The sequence below is a fragment of the Mya arenaria genome, chromosome 2 (genome assembly GCF_026914265.1).
Source record: "Mya arenaria isolate MELC-2E11 chromosome 2, ASM2691426v1".
NCBI classification, from domain to species: domain Eukaryota; kingdom Metazoa; phylum Mollusca; class Bivalvia; order Myida; family Myidae; genus Mya; species Mya arenaria.
Window position 1 is genome coordinate 45,353,548 of NC_069123.1, and position 19,362 is coordinate 45,372,909.

Below are 19,362 nucleotides of genomic sequence, written 5' to 3' on the forward strand. Positions count from 1 at the left end.
ACTGAATTGTAGGCATTGATGCCAAATTGAGCTGATTCTGAGACAACAAATTAAAATATTGTCAAATCAGTTAATCTGTGAGAGTGCAGCTTTAACAAATCAAGGAATATGATTTTTTTTAAGTGTACATGCATTCAATTTTAATATCCGTGTGCGATGAAGTGTTTCATTGTAGGTGTAAAGGCCAAAAAAGTAACAACCATTGATAATTTTATTTAAATATAAACAAAATTTAAAGATAACAAAATACATAATGATAATAATTATGATACATCATTATCACAGAAAATCATTTGTCAGTAATATATCACTGGAGGAGTAAAATAAAAAGGTAAAAAATAAATAGATACAAAGAAGCTGAACCACAAACATTGATCTCATCCATGAATGATGCCACACAGTTAACACCAACCACCAACCAAATACATGTACACAAAGTCATGTCACTCCTGGATAGGAGGATGGACTAAATACCATTATTGTTGATAAGTCAACTTCCTTGCTGTTGGGCACATTAGCTTCATGTTCCATGTCATTGTCAGATACCCTGTCACACTCCGCTTCAAAGAGTACGGTGGGGCATGAATGATTAATGAGGCAGTTTCATTGATGCTGAATTGGCACCTCATCAAACCTAAGCCAATTAAAGTACCTTGAATATTCCTTTCTCTATTCAGTTATAAAATCCCTCATGTCAAGGTAATCTTGTAAGTTGAAGACTATTTAATTGCAACATGTGATTTCATTTCTTTCTCCCCTTCCTTATTGTCCCACCAATTGCATCTTAGTCTGTTGTATGAAACATGTAAACACACTGTGGAAATAAATTATAAAATAACATCAAATTCTTTAAGTATTGCAACATCTGTGTCTAATATAAAATGCAGTTACAGTAGTATGTGTCCCTGTGTTAACTGGAAACTTGATGTGTTGTTTTCACACAAAGGCAGAACATCTAACAAGCTACATCAAGCGTATCAGACCTAGGTATGCCACCTAGCTGGATAGGAGTCCCTGTATACTGTCACAGAGACCTGAAAGCCGCTTAGACTTCCCCCGGGCTTCAGCAAGGTCCAGCCCCAGCACACCAGCCAACCCCCGGACCTGAAATACGAACACACAGGGTGGAAATGCTAGGGTCAATAAAATTTAAGTTTCATTTAAGCTACTTAGTACTTACATAGTTATACTACAACTACTTGCTGTAACATGTTAAATATCTATATGATTTAATTAATCATTTAATGTGCTTTGCTAAATATATAATCATTATGTTGTATTCAAGTTAAAATGATTTGAGGATGCATAAAGCAAATACTTCTTTTTCTTTCAATCCTTTGTAAATATTAGCACCTTTGTGTCATCTGGAGGTTAGTGAGATGTAGTTCACTACCCTTAGACACAGTAGGAAGGCAACCATGGAAAGCAAGGACAGCGGATTTAGGAACAGGTTTTGAAATACAATTTCTTCACACTAAATTATATCAAGAATGTCAAATTATTGTAGAATTGCAAATGTTTTGTATTTTAGATTGTTCAAAATAACAAAGCTATTGTCTAGACTGTAAGTTGCCATGCCAACATTATTTTCCTTGGAACAGTGTCTTGTTATTTTACCCACCTCCTCATTTCTGCTCATCAGCTGGTAGATGGCGGCTAACAAGTGGTAACCTGAAATACCAGTATATAGAATGTAACTTCACAGGGGGAAGACATATGATGAAACATTGTGGAGTGAAACACACACTGGCATACACACAACCACAACCCCAACCACACATCATTGTAGTCTAGGTAAACAATAATGCTGACTATTCATGCATTTTAACACCAAAATTAGAAAAGTTATATATATTTTTGAATGATTGTTTTCAGAAGTTTTTTTTAACTTGTTCATCTTTCATTTGGAAATGAATACATTACAAACTGTAGGGAAAAGATTTTTTCCTTGTTATTCAATAAAATTTGGAAGAAAATATCTTTGTCAGCAATTCTTTTTGAACAACATTGAGGAGGATGTTGCCCAGCTGCACCAAACTAATAAAGTAAGTTGTGTCTTTATTTAATGTGAATAACATTTCTGGTATAAATACCAATGTGAAAACTATACAGTACACGTAACCATTTACATGCAGTCTCGGTCAGATCACTGTGGTCAACATTCAGGAGAGCACTGCCCAGTATAAATACCACTATGACTACTAAACAGTACACTTAACCACTTACAAGCAGTCTCGGTCAGATCACTGTGGTCAACATTCAGGAGAGCACTGCCAAGCTCCAGCTCTTCATCATCTCCCATCTGAAACACAACATTTTCCATGACACCATGTATCCCGTTGATTGGAGTGCTGTATTAATAACAAACCTGCAAGTCCTGTACCACAGATGTCAACAAAAAAGTGTTTAAAAAGAGTAAACCAGTACAAAATAAGAGTATCCCTATCCAATTATATATGAAAAATTATTTATAGTATAAATCAGATAAAAGGCAACAATTTTAAAAATTGTGGCGAAAAAAGTTGAAAAGAGGAATAATAGCATCCTAGCGGTGAGTGTTCTAGTAAAATGTTCAAATTCTGGATTTTATATAGCAGGAATTGTTGATTTCATTGATTTCTTTTATGCCAAGCTAAAATGTACGGATTTGGCTTGTTTATCAAAACTCCTATGTCAGCTTCTCTAAACTACCTCTGTTTTTTAATGAACTTTTTTTTTGGGGAACACACTATGTAGGCGTCAGGGAATTCCATTGTTTCTCTATTTGTTTTGTTTTTCAGTGAAAGTTGACTATTTAAATTAACGCCATAGTTATTGTTATACATACCGTATGCATTCTGTCTCGGGCAACATCTTGATATTTTTTTTAAGTGATAGCCACAGTCAACCAGAAAATTCCAACCTTTTAAAAATATAATGATTTTCTTTTTTCTTTAAGTATTATACTTCTATCTTTCAGTAACATTTACCAAAATTAATGTTACCTTTGATAATGTGAGGTTATATGTGAGGGCTATTGCAGAGGTGGCTATATCGTGGTGGTCAGTCTTGTCCTTAAGCATACAGTCCACACATTCTATTGTCAGTTTCTTTCGACACTTGTCACTCAGTAAACATGTGTGACCCTCCTGTCGGCTACTTACATTTGTAAACTGAAATTGTGTATAGATATTTGTTACTTCAAATCCTTCAAAATATGTTCATAATGTACCAGTATATCAAAAGCATATAATAAACTGCAAGCAATAAATTAAAACGAAGCATTGTCGATTATTTAGCTGCTTTTTTTTTTTACAATAGTCACACATTGCAGCATGATGCAAAAAGCTAAATAAAAGAAACATAATCAAACACTTACAAATTTAAGTGCCTGTAATTTACGAGGACCTGTGAGGGAGTCAAACTTGTGTAGGACTTCATGGACCACAGGACTGGGGCCACTGGCTGCAAGGTGCAGCATGTCCTCATTCAAGATGAGGGCTGTGAGGAGCTGAAGGGCATGTGAGGCCCGGCCGGACCCCGTGACCAGACCCAGCGTTGTGAGGCATGTGAGGTGTGGCCGCCCCAGGGACCAGCTGGGCTCCCCAGGCTGCCCGAGGTACTCATGGATCTCCTGAAGCAGGGAGAGGTCCCCAGGGGACACTGTGGGCTCCCCCTTCCTCCATACACTCTCCTCAGGGATACCCTGCAATGCAGACAGCTCTCATTCACCAGCAAAAACACATACTCAGCTAAAAATTAAAAATAAAATAAACCTTAAACCTGCATTATTCATTCGAACATAGCTAAGACATTTTTTTCACAAAAAACTGTCACACATTGAGCAGTTCATTACCGGAAAACAATACATGGCATTGCAAGATGAATTACGTCAACATCACTAACAACAGGCAATAATGTGTAAGAACATTCAGAAGGTTCATCATTATACATACTACACATCTGAACTACAACCATGTTCTCTTCGACAGAAAAAAAAAGACTGTAAAATATGTCTCCTAATTTTTGAACTACATGGACATAATGAGAAGCAAATAAATTCAAGTTAAACGCTATGAATACAAACCAAATGTCCAAATCCACAAGAAAGAATATTAAATTCAAAGGTTTTACCTCTCTATACACAGCTGGTTCAAATTTCCCTCCTTTTACATTTTTAGCTGGATCTGACTTTCTTGTTGGTGACTGACTTGTGCCTGTAGCAGCTTTTGCTTGTGAATGGGATGTTTCTCTGCTGGGTGCGGCTTTAGAATGTTGTGGTTTGCTGGTTTGTGCTGGCTGCTGGTCAAACACAACACTGCCACCAGAAGGCTGAACAGACATAGAGTCTAGGAATGGCTTGATCATCTGGCCAAATGGTCTGAAAATAGTTAACTTGGTTAAATTGTGAGTACTAAAAAGCTTTCTATGTTACACTTAAAAACGTTTTGGACCTTATTAGTGTATTTCATTAAAAAAAATCATAATACTATATAATTTAGTATTTTATCAACAGTCAACAATAGTTTGCAAAAGAACTTAGCGTTTAACGATTCTGAATTATTGTAGCTGAGAGAATTTTTTGTCGTATCGTCTAAACAAGCAGCTTCCTTCTTAATGCATACTGTGAAAGTGAAATGGGGAGATAATTCAGCAATGTCTGAAGCTAGGATTAACGATTTGTACGCACTGCACATCTGCATTCTGTCATCTGTCCATGTATCAAGTTTCCTTGAAAATCCATCATTTATTTTTTAGAATTATTCTCTCAATAAGGTTGTAACAGACATACAGGTTGGAACACGGATAAAGCAGTGACTACAATGTTTTCCCTTTGAGAAGCATAATAAACTGAAGAAAATGTTACTCAAATCTAACTATTTGCATTTTGAAGTAACAAAATGCAATATTCTTTTAAACCAATGAAGGCAACACATGCCTTGGCTGAATTTTTTTTTTATTTGAACAAAATATGTTATATCTCCAATAAAAGACCATTTTTTCTCGGTTCATAAAGGGGCATAAGTTGATAATAATTTAAACCAGAGTTAGAGGTCTCCATATATAAGTATAGTCATAAGTAACATAATTGTGTACAAGTTAGACGAGTCTTCGAGTTATAGCCAAGTATTTGCACAACACTGACACTAAGGCTATGACATTACCTCAACCTTTCATATTTCACATTTATGTACACATGGGCAGTTGTACAAGCATGGCTTACGTGTTGAGGACCTCAGCAGGCAGTCCAGTGATGTGCGAGGGGATGTCGTTACCAGTGAGGAACTGGGCCACCTCTGAGCTGAACGTGTTACAGTTGTGGTTCAATAAGTGGTAACATTCTCCCCTGCCAGAAGGAAAACATGCAGTTAAAATTTAGCAACAAGGTAAAGAATTGGTACAGGTTGTTCTTAATTATACTCATAAAAAAACAAAAACAAAACATTTCTGTACTATTTATTAAACTGCCTCATTGTCACTTTAACATAATATGAATAGCTGTTGATAAAAAATACACATACACGAAGACAACTGAAAATCCAATATAGCAGGAAGCATATTCCCCTCATGTGGGTTTAAAGCAAAATTACATGGTACAACAACACAACCAAATGAGGTAAAGGTTTGATCACCAGGTTGCCTGGCAATGACTTAAAAGGTGTGTATTTCCTGTCAATGGGTTTTAAAATTTGACATCTGTTTGCTGGTAATCTCTACATTCATAGATCGATGCTTGCACTGAAATTTCCCCAGGTCAAGGATGACACTGGCTACATGTTTTGATGCGTCATTTACGATTTACAATTAACGCGTCAAAATCCAGGAACTCCGGTCAATAAAAATCCCTGTAGGTTGAATAGTTCTTGATAAAGATATTGTAAGGGAGAAGCAGGATTTGCTGGCAGACAATATCAACAATATGTTACATTACAAATGTGTTCTGCATCCAATGACTATTCTACAGTTGATATTAGTATTGACATTATGGTTACAAATTCATTGCTATGATAAGCAAAAATATTCTTACATGTCTTAAATATTCAGTTATTCTTTCGATCAAATATTTGATTACCAAAACTTATGATTTAGAAGTTTAGAAGTAGTAAACTATTTTAATTCTACATAGTAAAAGCTGGGGCCTTTTTACCCTTCTTTGTCTTAGCAAGTACATGCGACAGACTCTGATTTTTCCCAAAAGCACACTCTTTAAGTTCTCCATTTTCAGAAAAAAATCCCAACAAAAAGCAATACATTTTGAAGAAACAAAAATCCAAATCAAATATTTTCAATTCCACTACATTCATATTTGTAAACATGACAAAGATAATAAATTCTCGGTTGAACAACATAGCTGTAGGCAAAAGGTTTATTTCTTTATTATTTATCAAAAAACCCATTTAATATCCAAATACCAATTTTGACATTCTAATACTAATTGTTAAATCGAATATTTGAATATTGGTTTGCATCCCTACTTAAAGGTTCATTCTCCTGTCCCATATGGCCGTCTACTCACTACATCTACAATGATGCTGGCCTATGTGCTCACCTGAACGTGGATTGTGAGAGGTCTGCGAGATACTCCATAAACATGTCATAAGGGATCTGAGTCTTTCCCAGGCTCTTTATTGTATCAGGCTGGCCCATTATTGTGCCTCCCTAGAATAAACAGTCACATGAAATATACTCTCCTTAATTTGTCCCCGCTCGCTCTTTCAATCCGTAACACAAAAACAAATTTAGATTATTTTTTTATAAATCAAATTAAGTCATCTAAATTATATATACACACACATTCTGTCAAATTTATACATTTATTCCCTTAATAATAAAATCCTTGTAATTTATCCAAAAAAAAATTAGTTTGTACATACAGGTCGGCACTGAGATATTCCTTCCATTCCACCAAAGAAGTACTCCTTGCCAAACACCACGATCCCTGTATGCCAGACACCATCTATCTGCTTGCCTACAAACATAACAACAAACAATAGTTCCTGACCAGGTTAGTTTGTGAAGTTCATTATGTCATATAGGTTACCATAGTGTTTCCCGTATTATAGGTGGTTCATACTTGACACTCTTAGATATCTATATAAATGTATATATTTCATTTATCACTCTGTGATTTGTAAAAAAAGTGTGTGTATGTAAGAACCAGCCATCCGGTTAGCACGGCAATCCGGTTTACTCCAATCAGTGTTCAGTTGTGTCTTTTAAATTGTCTACAAGCAAATCCAATGCAACAGTTACCGTATTATATCATGCATAGGACGCACTTTTTTTACCCCCAATTCACGTCTTAAAAATTGCCTGCGTCCTTTCTATGCTATTAGAATTTCATCTGTTTTTTTCCAAGTCCATTTCAGGTCGAAAATATCGGACCGGGGAAGAACGCGGTAATAGTAAGTATCTGTACTGCGTCACCGAAGAGTACTGCGTCACCGAAGAGAACAACTAACATAGGTAAAATCACGCAAGTTAACACACGCAGAAATATATTGAATGTTTACTTTAAAATGATTTATTGAGAAATAAATTGAAAAAAAAAACACGAGTGTTTACTTTTTTATAAAAGGGACGCTACTCACAAAAACTCGATGTGAGTGCACTTTAACTGGATTGAGTTATAACGGCAACGGAAATCGGGAAAGGAGGTAAATATCAATTGTTTATGATTTTAATGTTTCGATATTTTACAAAACATTTTGTTGTATGTTACTGTTTTAAAAAATTGATAAATGAATGTGCATAACGCAAAGTAGCATTATTGTCACTATCAAATCTTTTCAAATGTGCGAAGGTGTGAAAAACACCCGCTGTCTGTTATTTGAAAAACATCACTAGAACAAACTATTGTGATGGTAATATCTTATGGTTGTTTGTTCGCACTTTACCCGATGTGCCTTCCGCTGTCAAGACTAATTACTGACACTTAATTATGCCGACATGCTTTAATCCCCACAGCGACAAGCCTTATCAAAACAATCATCAGTTTTGACAATACACAGTTTTGTTGCGATTGCAACGGTTGCAACGGTTGACTGTCATTCAGAAGGCATGTCAGACTATTGCAACGGTTGCAACGGTTGACTGTCAGTCGGGACTATTACGGCATTTGTATAAGTCTTATAATATGCGTAAATGTTCTCAAAATGTCAAGACATATATCATTGTTGTGTACGCTAAATTACCAAAATACGACAATAATTATCGAAATACACAAGACAGTTACCAAAATATGCCTTATATACAATTTTTTGTTTGTTTTTTACTTCAATATATACGTTATAAATACTTGACCAACCTCAATTTTTCGGCTCCGATTTCGACATTTTTCTGCTGCGTCCTATCTTATATATTAAGGGTTTTTACCCGTTTTCTCAACTATTTTTTTGCCTGCGTCCTATCTATGCTAGCGTCCTATACATGATATAATATGGTAGTTAGCTTAGAGTGCCGCATATGTCGCTGTCTACATTTTGTGTGATTTGTGGAAAGTGCTTTTTTCAATTTTTCGTGGCATAGATGATATATGTTATAAACAATGTAGACTGTCTGTGGGCATGGCTTGAACTTTCCTTTTTTACCTTTTTTATTTTGTTCTGTTTTGCTTAGTGGAATTGCAGACTGTGTAGCATTATAAAAGAGCATTTTGCTCAAGCTCAGTTAAAAGAGCTCTGAGCTATTTTTTTGGCAACTGGTTTGAGCTACCAGACATTATTGTTTACTAAATTGTCTTCACAAATTAATGGTGGATGATACAAAACCTCATTGTAAGACCATCCGGACCAGATTAAATAGCCTAAATCAAGATTGAAAGGTAATACAGCCATCATTGAAAGTGCATACAGCCCAGATTGGCAGAAAATAGTGTCCAAATCAGCAGATCTATCCGAAACAACAGAGTGATGGATCCATCAGGAGGGATAAACATACATCACTGAATTCTTGTGTGTGTACCCACTTTAAACATTATCTGGATAAATTATACAAACAATGGTCATTTCTTAGAAGGTTTATGTTGAAAATGAAAATGATATCACATTCATGCAGTCGTGGGTTTTAACTCCTAACCGGGGGCACTTTTGCTTCTAGGTTTACATAAATGGTGCCCCCCGTAAACGGCAGGCCTCTGTTGGACTAGAAGGTTAATGAGGGGAGTGTAGTATGTCGGGGGGTAAAAACCAGCTGCCATGCTAGTTTTCAGGTGGTTGTGTGCACTCCTCCCAGGTTTACTTTAGTTTAAGTAATGTAATTTAATTAATAATATGAACCATGGTTTTGAATGCAGCACTCCTTTTGGAATCGTGAGAAAATTAATTTCGTTTTCATCTGCTAACAATCTGACAATGAATAAAAATAATGACATTTTGGTCCAAAATATGACTAGTCATGTCGCGAAAACATATAACATTTTCACTTATTTTTTGTAAATACCTAAAAATGCTTGTGACATGGATCTAGCTAATCCTCTGGAAAGGTCATAAATATAAACTTTCACTTCAACGCCTTCAGATGCCATTTTTCTCTCCGCGTTTCTTCTAAAACTCTGAAAAAATACTTAAGATGTAAGATGATGGCTTCTAACCGGTGCGCATGTAAATGGAATCTCGTGCCGAAAATCACACAAGATCCGAAGATTTTGTTCTCGAATTTTTAATATTCAGGCAAGACTTGAACTGTTATTCACAATATTCAATCATTAATAAGGCAATTAGTTTAAACTCTACTGAACACACACATTTTTTGGAGGTACTGGAACCTCAATTCAAATTTTAACATTTTTAATCCATTTTCACGGTATGATTTTGTAGAAATTTATCAAATTTCGTTTATAAATGCGAAATCTGGACACATCTGGGTAATAACGATTTAACGTACAAGTTGTTTACATATAATGCGTTGCCCAAAGAATTCACTACTTTGTGAAAAAGTGGAGTGAGATTCTCTTGCCGTGACCAACCACCTACCATTTAGCTCACACAAGACAGTGTAGAAATTCATTCCCGGGGTATAGCCGGGTAAATGGGCCGTGTTTTTACCTTTCCGGTCGTTCCGCAGCACGGGATGAATGCAGTGGTTTTGTCTTTGCACTAAATATAGCAGGGAATGGGCCTTACCTAGGGTCTCGGGGTCACGGTGGCATTTGGCAGGGCTTTTACTACAAGTTCTTCACTGCAGGGTGGGGATGTTACGTGAGCTTGGCTGAACCGAAAGTCAAAATCTCCACATAACTAATGTGTTGTAAATATTGTATAATTATATGATACTGATAATAGTGTATTTGAGAATGTCATATAATAATTTAACACATCTGAGTACCTAAAATTTGGTACACTTAATGATATATATAATAAACATCTTTATACAAAAAACATGGACCCTATTGGAAATAAGCTCTTGTACTTGTGCAAAACATAACGGTTTATTCTGTGCAAATGTCATCAAAATTGATAATATAAAAATTTGTTACTAAATCATAATATAGCTTATGCATTAATATCTGAAAGAGTTCATATTCTAGAAGTATGATTTAATTTATGTTAACTTTATGTGATATTACATTATTATGATTCTAAGTATTGGTTGCATTGTTTTAACATGTACTGTTGTACTATAAAAATATTGACATTTTACGAATAACTACTACTTCTATCTTTTCTGTTACAGGGATGTATGGCGGGGGAAAGGGCAGCAGTATGTTCTCCAACCAAGACCATAACGTGTACATTGAAGTGCTCAAAACTGTCCTCAAAAGTCAGATTGAACATCTTGTAAGTTAACCTCCATTTTCTCTGTGCACCGTATAAACAAGGAACTTTTTATGTTTCATTGCATCAATATTGCCTTGTGAAAGACAAAAAAAAAAATCATTTTGGAGAACATTTTCTAATTTTAGCATTAGATTCAGTTATCAAAATAAGACCTTTGAATAAACCAGTCGGAATTCTTATTCAAGCCCTGCTATATAAATTTTAGAATTCGAGTAAGCATTTTACAAGTGCAGGCCTTGTGGTCTTGTGTTTATTAAGACCACTGGAAATATCTCACTGCTAGCATACAAACATTTAAAGTTATAACAACTGTTAGCACATTATCTATGATTGTACGGTGTTAGTGTGTGTGTTTTTTGTTATGTTTTGTTAGGTAATATATATTAACTCCCATTTAGGAACTGTAACTAGAAGGCAGAGCGTAACCTTTTAATAACTATCATGCAGATAAATTACAATCTATTTCAAGCTTATTATGTACATCGTCCTTGACATCATGGTATTAAACAGTTGCATTACCTTTTACCCTTGTGATTGAAATTAATTGCTAGCTCTGAAGTAATTGTTTCTTATTATACAATTGTAGGTCAAAGATTTTATTGCTTGGGTCAAATTGAATATATTTCCTATTCTTATCATTAGACATGCCTCAATTATTCCATTGAGTCTATTGGCCAATTAAATTAACACTCCAGTCAAAACAGTGACATTCTAAATTTAAGTTAATTCTAAGATGGTTACTGAATATGGCCACTTACAGTAGTCCTGTGACCACTGTCCATTGCTGTATGCAGGTACATCAGTTGGAGGCAGAGGCGGGGGAGGAGACGCTTGTGCTCACTGCTAGTCTGAAGGAGGGAACTCTTAGCACCCTAGGCTCCAACAAGGGGCTACACTTCCTTCACGCTCGTGATGACCTCAAACTAAACTTCTTCTCATTCTGTGCCCAAGGCACTCTTGGTATGATGTAGAGAAACTGTTTCATATTTACCTTTTGATTTTGGGTGGTTCTTTTAAGCTTTTTGAGCGTCAATTCATGATTTTCTGTCAATTTGTCAAAATCAAAAGTTTACAAGATTTTAACTAGAATGCATTATACATGCTCTTTAAAGTGAAAGGACATTCTCATTGGTATGTTTGTTATAGATGGACATGTCGACAAGTACACGACCAGTGTGGTCCCTAGAAGCGGCCAAGCCCTCCCCACTCTGCAGCAGACACCAAGCTGCATGGAGCAAAACTCTCTTCTTCATAACCAGCAGTGCTCCTCCAGCGTACCCTACCAGCAAACAAACACACCAGACAGAAACTGTAAACGCAAGTTTGATGATGGTGGCTACACTGATATGACAGTCAGTGACAATGTTGACAGCACTGATAAAACATACACAGAGTTGCAGAATGTAAAAACCCTGCGGCTCGAACCTGGGTTGGATGGCAGCTCTATGTCGGAGGGCGTACACGCTGATAAGGTGAGCTCCAGTGTAGCAGGCTCAATACTAGAAAGCATTCTTACAGTTGGGGGGATCACTGGAACACTTATAGGAAACAGCCTAGGCGGGATTGGACAGTACCCCAGCTTAGAGCATGGTGCCATTTCCAATACAACAAATACAGTGGGGCCGTCAGGCCCGCAGTTTTACACACAGGATGTATCAAGCTCTGTTATAGACTACCCACAGTATGGGAAGTTGTACCAGCAGGCTGGTGCTGTATTGTCATCTGAGCGCCTGTCTAGCTCCAGCCCCCACCCACAACAGGCTCCTTTCATCCCCGGCTACCAGGTCAGCCCAGCCACTTTTGCTGCCCAAGGGAATAAAGCACAGGATGCCGAGGTTGGCCAGATATTGCCTTCAGATGATAACAGTATGAGGCGAAGAACACATAGACTTGATTTACCAGATACACTAAAACCTAGTCAGCCAGTTGAGACATTATTTCCAAACTCTGTTTGTTCCAGTGCTAACACAAACTCACAGAGCGCAGTGAATGTTATCCAGCTTGTTGCTATGGACCAATCAAAGTATGTGACTCCTTCTCATTTTCCAACAGTGTGTCATCCATCAAACCAACCATTACAACATACTCAGTCCAATACCTGTACAAGCAATATTGATCAAAGTGTGCACATTAATACATCTTGTATTCAAGAAAAGTTGACAAATAGTGGTGAACTACCAATGATTATTTCCAAGTCATCTAACTGTGGAGAAATTTTAGTGAAAACTGCCTCCAAACCAGCAGTGTCTTTACTGACAGGATCCCTGTCAACTGTATTTCTAACACCGGACTCCCAAACAAATAGTGCCGTAAACAAACCCATCATCATTGAAACCACTCAAGAAATTAGCCCTGAAAACGAAACTACAATAAAATCAAAGGACAAGAGAGATAAAGATAAACCCAAGCACAAGACTTTGTCCAATAAGATCAAAGAGATAACGGAGAGAATAAAGAAGGACGAAGAAACAACCAAGCTGCACACAATACACCACAGTGAGATCAAGGAATTCCAAAAAAAGATGAGTGAAAAGAAAAAGAAGAAAGAAAAACTACCAAAAATACATTTAACCAAACCAATTGAAGTTGAGGGTGATATTAAGGACAAGTTAAGTGTGTACACATCTGAGTCAGACAACCTATCGGCTATCGGGGTCAGTATGGTGTCAGTTGAAAGCTCCCTGTGTGGCCAGGTGACCCCAGAGGCAACCCCAGGGATCGCTGTGGAGACTAGGAAAACCCCCACACCAGACACAGCTCCTCTCGATGATCCCTCCAGCATGGACAAAATCCAGGAAGGAGACTTGACCAGGCTGAAAGGTACTTTTATTGTTCTCTTTAATAAAAAGATAAATAAGGAACAGTAGAAAGTCTTTTATAAGTAAGTTATGTTAAGAAAGATGACGGTGTGAATCATGTGCTCTCTAATGTTAAGTGTAGTATTTTACCCTATTATACAGTTCCATCTTCCATCTATCAAAAACTATTAAAAGTGTTATCACAGGTTTGAAATGTGTGTGTTTATACAGTTGAAATACTGTATACAGAAATGGACATTTTATGAACAACTTTAATATTTATTGTATGAACAAGGTATAAATATATAATATATATATATATATATATATATATATAGAGAGAGAGAGAGAGAGAAAATCTTAGTATATTCATAGTGGCTTCTATAAAAAAGTGAGTCATATAAAATTGCATGTTTGGATTGCTTACAATAGTTTCTCTTATACGCACCATTCTGCCTTCAGACGTATCAAGAGCCTCACACAGGAAACCAAAACAGCCTCGTTTCAACATCGGGGAGGCAAGTGATGACGAAGACAACGGGGATCCTCCCCGGTCACGCAGGGTTCTTGACCTAAGCGATGACGAGGACAATGGCAATCCGGCCCATTCACTGAGGGTTTTCTCTCTGAGCAATGATGAATACAATGAGGACCTAGCAAGTTCACAAAAGGTTTCCGCCCAGAGCGATGATGAGGACGATAGGGACTTGCCCTGGTCACGGAGGGTTCTAACACTTAGTGGGTCACCGGAGAAAGGGAAGGAATCAAGGCCAACCCTTTCCCAGGATAGCAGGGGCAGGGAACTGGGAGAAATTATCTCCCTTGATCAAAAGGATAAAGATCTCGGTCATGTAATATCAATAGAGGGTAAGGTTGATGACTTGTCAAATGCTTGCTCCCTAAATAATGAGGAAAGTGATATACTGAATATTAATGTAACGATAGATGAGAATGATTCCTCTTTTGCTCATATTAACCTAGATGATCTACGAGCAAGTTTACTGTTGAATGAAAACATGACAGAACTTGCATCTGTTACATATAGTGCAAATGAAGAGAATAATAAAGATGAAACAGATAGTAATGAAAACATTGATAAGAAGAAGGGTAGGAATAAAAAACCATTAAACTCTGAGTCTGTGATAGTGTGTAGCTCTAAGAAGGAGCGAGGACTTCTGCACTGTAGGTTGTGTTCAGAGGAGTTTACTGACATAAAACTGCTGGAGGATCACCTAGAAAACACTGCCCATGCCATTAAGAAGTACAAGTGTGATTTGTGCAGTCGCAAGTTTGCAGCGCTGCGTGACGCCGAGCGACACAGGCGTATACATACAGGGGAGAAACCCTTTGTATGCAAACTGTGTGGACGCGCATTTGCACGGAAGGACAACCTCTTGTCACACAAAAAACGGCAACACTGGAAACATGGACACAAGGAGGAGGATGAAGAAGGCGATGAGATGGAACAAACTGACCTTCACAGTCACAAACCTAACCATCAAATACTGTAGTCAGTTTTGTTAGTGATCTAAGTTATTGTTGTTCTGAATCAGCTAAAATCTTTTTCATGGTCTGTCATCTTGTTAAAGATCATTCACTTATGGATCAGTTATGGATACTGTTCCTCTCTCTAGTCTTCTATTGAGATGAGTTCATATTTCGTTCCAGATGTACGGTCAAATTTAAGCATAATTATGCACACTGGAAAATGTGAAGATGAGAAACAAAAATAGAATCCCATATAGATACTCTAGTCAATAACAGTTAGCTGGATTTTTCATAGAAAAATTATAGGTCATAGAGTGGCAAAAACAGGATGGGCCAGCTGGCAGGTGGCCGGTGGGCAACTGTTGGGACGTTAGCAATTCTGCGTTAGTTCACTGTTTTATCAAATGGTTATGAAACTTGGGCATACTATTTGTCTTCAAGATATCATGAACATTTGTAAATATGAGTCAAACCTAGGTTGTAAGGTCAAGTGGTAGGAAGTGTAGGAAATATTTCCCTATGTCATAAATTCAAAAGTTTTTATCAAATATTCATAAAATATGTTCTGCTAATTTGTCTGCATAATGGATTTTAAATTAATAATTTGACCAAAAATATTGAAATTTACAATACGATAGGAAGAACTAATAAATAGAATATAATGAACATGTGGAAGTAATGTTCATCATTCACCCTCATAAACACTGTTATTTATTTTTGAAATGTATCAATGTTGTCATGAAAAATCTGTTAGATACTAACATTGTATGTATTTGTTGATATGATATCAATGGTATTAAATCTTCACAATGTTTAAATTCTGCATTTTTTCTCTTGCTGTGCCTGTCTTTTGCTTGGATATAGTTTCACCCTTCTCACATAGGCGACCCGGGTTCGATTCCCAGCCTGGGCGCATGTGAATTTTGATAATGGTCACCAAGCTGTACAAGTGGGTTTTCTCCAGGCATTCCAGTTTCCTCCACAACATAAGACCACAACCCATGGCGGGCAGGTGAACATTGTGGAAACTGTAGTCCGCTGCCTAACTTAATAGATTGTATCCTATATCTCAAATTGACTTGGTAACAATGTTCATGAGTTCGTGGGTATAATAGTTTACAAAGGGGATTGTTCATGAAGGCTCATTTCAACCCCGCAAATTCGCCAAAAATAAATGTAACTATTTGGTGCTTGAAACCAATGTACTGCAGTAATGGTGTAAATGGTAACCTTTTTACATTGCTTTGACGTCTTCGTGAATTTAACAAATGAACGTGGCCGGATATCTTACCATCAAAAAAACTAAAATCGCATACTTAGTATGTGAAACACTAAAATCAGGCAAAGTAGGAATGATTGTGAAGGAGGCGGCCACTAGGGAAAGAAAACCCATTCTAAATTCATAATGAATGGCAATAAAACGCCATTTTTACAATCCATAACTATTTTTTCGTACAAATCTTGATTAATGGGTGCAAGAGTAAATAGAAGAATTCATTTTGCATTATTTCAGGTTTATAGTTTGTCTTAACGTATGTTTCAATCACCTCAGTGGCTTTTTTCTTTTCTTTTTGAGAAATTTCGGGGCCAGAAATGAGACCGCATGAACCTACCCGTGTGATATTTAACAGCTACATTGTAGATCCATTTAAACACTGCACTTCTGAGAAGTTTGAAAGATTGGCATTGAGTTCGAGTTGCAATTGCGAACCATCTTCAAACAGTGCGATACGGTAGGACGCGTCTGAAATTGTTTTATTTTAATCCCATTCATAGTAATAAGAACGTTATAAGGTGATGGCGACACGAAGCAGTTCATTGGATTGCATTGACCTCCAAGCATTACCTTGAAAGAGCTGATAACAAGTGTCACAGCTTTGCTTGGCACACCTTCCCATGGCACTCTCCATATATATATATATAATACTCTATAATATTGGTATATACTAAACGGGACACAAAAAGCATTACTACGAAATAAAAAAATCACACTCAACGATGTGACCTTGACCTTTGATCTGAGAGCAAACCTCCATGTTTGACCTTGACTTTTGATCTGAGAGCACACCTGCATGATGTGACCTTGACTTTTGATCTGAGAGCACAGCTTCATGACGTGACCTTGACTTTTGATCTGAGAGAAAACCTCCATGACGTGACCTTGACTTTTGATCTGAGAGCGCACCTGCATGATGTGACATTGACTTTTGATCTGAGAGCAAACCTCCATGGTGTGACCTTGACTTTTGATCTGAGAGAAAACCTCCATGGTGTGACCTTGACATTTTGATCAGAGAGCAAACTTCCATGGCGTGACATTGACTTTTGATCTGAGAGCACACCTGCATGGTGTGACCTTGACTTTTGATCTGAGAGCAAACCTCCATGGTGTGACCTTGACTTTTGATCAGAGAGCAAACTTCCATGGTGTGACATTGACTTTTGATCTGAGAGAAAACCTCCATGGTGTGACATTGACTTTTGATCTGAGAGCACACCTGCATGATGTGACATTGACTTTTGATCAGAGAGCAAACATCCATGGTGTGACCTTGACTTTTGATCTGAGAGAAAACCTCCATGGTGTGACATTGACTTTTGATCTGAGAGCACACCTGCATGGTGTGACCTTGACTTTTGGTCTGAGAGAAAACCTTCATGGTGTGACGTTGACTTTTGATCTGAGAGAAAACCTCCATGGTGTGACATTGACTTTTGATCTGACAGCACACCTCCATGATGTGACCTTGATTTTTGATCTGAGAGCATACATATATTACGTTCGACATACCACATTGTTCTATACAGTTCTGCCATGTTTGATTTAAATCATAATTTTAGCATCAACGTTATCTATTGAGACTCGAACTTCTGACTAGTAAACACCCATTGAGCGGCATTGGCCTCCAATTGTGATCTTAACCTTTGAGCTTACAACATTTTATATAACACGTAGCAACAGCATTATAGCTGCATGTCGAGTTAACGGGTGAACGAACTAACGTGACGAATGGAGATTGTTCATTCTATATCGTGCATAAAAAACAACACATCGAAACTCTTAATTAGTTTATTTTTCAAGGTGATGTATAACTAGTTCAACGCTTGATGTTATCACAAGATATAAGAAGGTAGCGTGTTTACTTCCTGGAGGCGAGCATACCGGCCTGGCACTGGTAGCTGTGGACGTCTCCGTTCATGGAGGCCATGCAGTACTCGCCGCGTTTCGTGTTACAGCTGCAGTAGCCGTTGCGTTGGTCGTACGGTGTGCACGAGTCACCCGTGTTGTGGTACGACTGACACACTCCTGCACGAATGAGACACAGGGTGGTGGTAAAAATTACAGTTACAAACAACTTTTCCTTTCATATATCTTTCAACAATTTGGTTTATGTCTTTATGCTCCTAAATATTAAATAAATTATCTAGTTATTGAATATGACTCATAATGCATTATTGCAAGTGTGTGTGTGTGTGTGTGTGTGTGTGTGCGTGCGTGCGTGCGTGCGCGTGCGTGCGTGCGTGCGTGCGTGCGTGCGTGTGTGTTACGTTGTATCAATATTATAATATCGACTTTCATTATAAGGGGAAGTAATTACCCTTTGTGTGTGCTAGGTCCTGTGAATGTGGGAGAGGGTAGCCCTCGAACGTCTGGCGGCTGACCACGAGGTACTCGTGCTTCTTGTAACAACACTCCAAGTCCGCGCAGTCCGTATCGCTCATACACTCAACATCGGGCTTGGCCGTCGACTGAAACACGCAGCGTATCATCATGCGGTTCAAAAAAAACATATCGAGGATTGTTGTATTCCTTGAACCAGCATTTCTGGATATACTACCAACATTACTACGATTGAAGGACGTAAGTCTGTATTTCGGGAAGAACACATTTTACAATCGATGCCGCTGACAACGACGCCTATTAAACCAGCCAACATATTTTTAATCGTGATGTTGAATAATGATCTCCCGTTTACTTGGCCCTTCAAATAGTACAAAATCCGAGTAACATGTAAAAGAGCGGAATAACTTACGGCGGCAAACGATACTCCGATCAAGGCAGCAATAAGAATCAGTGTCTTCATGGTGGCAACTATGTGGTGATTGGCCTAACGGCTGGCTTATGTGGTTTATAAAGGGACCACACTTGCCTCTTATCAGCGACAGATTTCAAAATCTAGGACCTTAATTTTACAGTAGGCCCCTTAGACTTCGACGTCATTCAATTCAAAGTATGTTGTTTGCAAGCGATACTCCCAGATCACGACCTATGCCGCCTGTCGCGTTGTTTGAACCAACGTTTGTGTCGAAGCCAGTTC

At 37.6% G+C, this 19,362-nt stretch overlaps 3 protein-coding genes across 4 annotated transcripts; 1 reads left to right on the plus strand and 2 right to left on the minus strand.

Annotated features, from left to right (window-relative positions):
* Positions 1-204: 204 nt before the first annotated feature.
* Positions 205-9,580, minus strand: LOC128213370 (uncharacterized). Its single transcript, XM_052919018.1, has 10 exons — positions 9,421-9,580; positions 6,855-6,949; positions 6,530-6,639; positions 5,204-5,326; positions 4,114-4,360; positions 3,359-3,685; positions 2,985-3,152; positions 2,227-2,302; positions 1,622-1,671; positions 205-1,104 (listed from the first exon to the last, which is right to left on the minus strand). The coding sequence occupies exons 1-10, from the start codon at positions 9,503-9,505 to the stop codon at positions 997-999; spliced, it is 1,389 nt and encodes a 462-aa protein (XP_052774978.1). The 5' UTR covers positions 9,506-9,580; the 3' UTR covers positions 205-996.
* LOC128213361 (uncharacterized) lies at positions 7,922-15,855 on the plus strand. 2 transcript variants are annotated; one of them, XM_052918997.1, is made up of 5 exons: positions 7,922-9,290; positions 10,654-10,757; positions 11,552-11,717; positions 11,904-13,577; positions 14,018-15,855. In XM_052918997.1, exons 1-5 carry the CDS (start codon positions 9,269-9,271, stop codon positions 15,064-15,066), a joined length of 3,015 nt encoding a protein of 1,004 aa, XP_052774957.1. In that variant the 5' UTR covers positions 7,922-9,268; the 3' UTR covers positions 15,067-15,855. The 2 variants fall into 2 exon arrangements, with proteins under 2 accessions (XP_052774957.1, XP_052774968.1); XM_052919008.1 differs by lacking the exon at positions 7,922-9,290 and adding an exon at positions 9,571-9,650.
* Positions 15,856-18,099: 2,244 nt separating this feature from the next.
* LOC128241518 (uncharacterized) lies at positions 18,100-19,205 on the minus strand. The gene is made up of 3 exons (XM_052958486.1): positions 19,078-19,205; positions 18,643-18,793; positions 18,100-18,350 (listed from the first exon to the last, which is right to left on the minus strand). The coding sequence occupies exons 1-3, from the start codon at positions 19,126-19,128 to the stop codon at positions 18,184-18,186; spliced, it is 369 nt and encodes a 122-aa protein (XP_052814446.1). The 5' UTR covers positions 19,129-19,205; the 3' UTR covers positions 18,100-18,183.
* Positions 19,206-19,362: the final 157 nt, after the last annotated feature.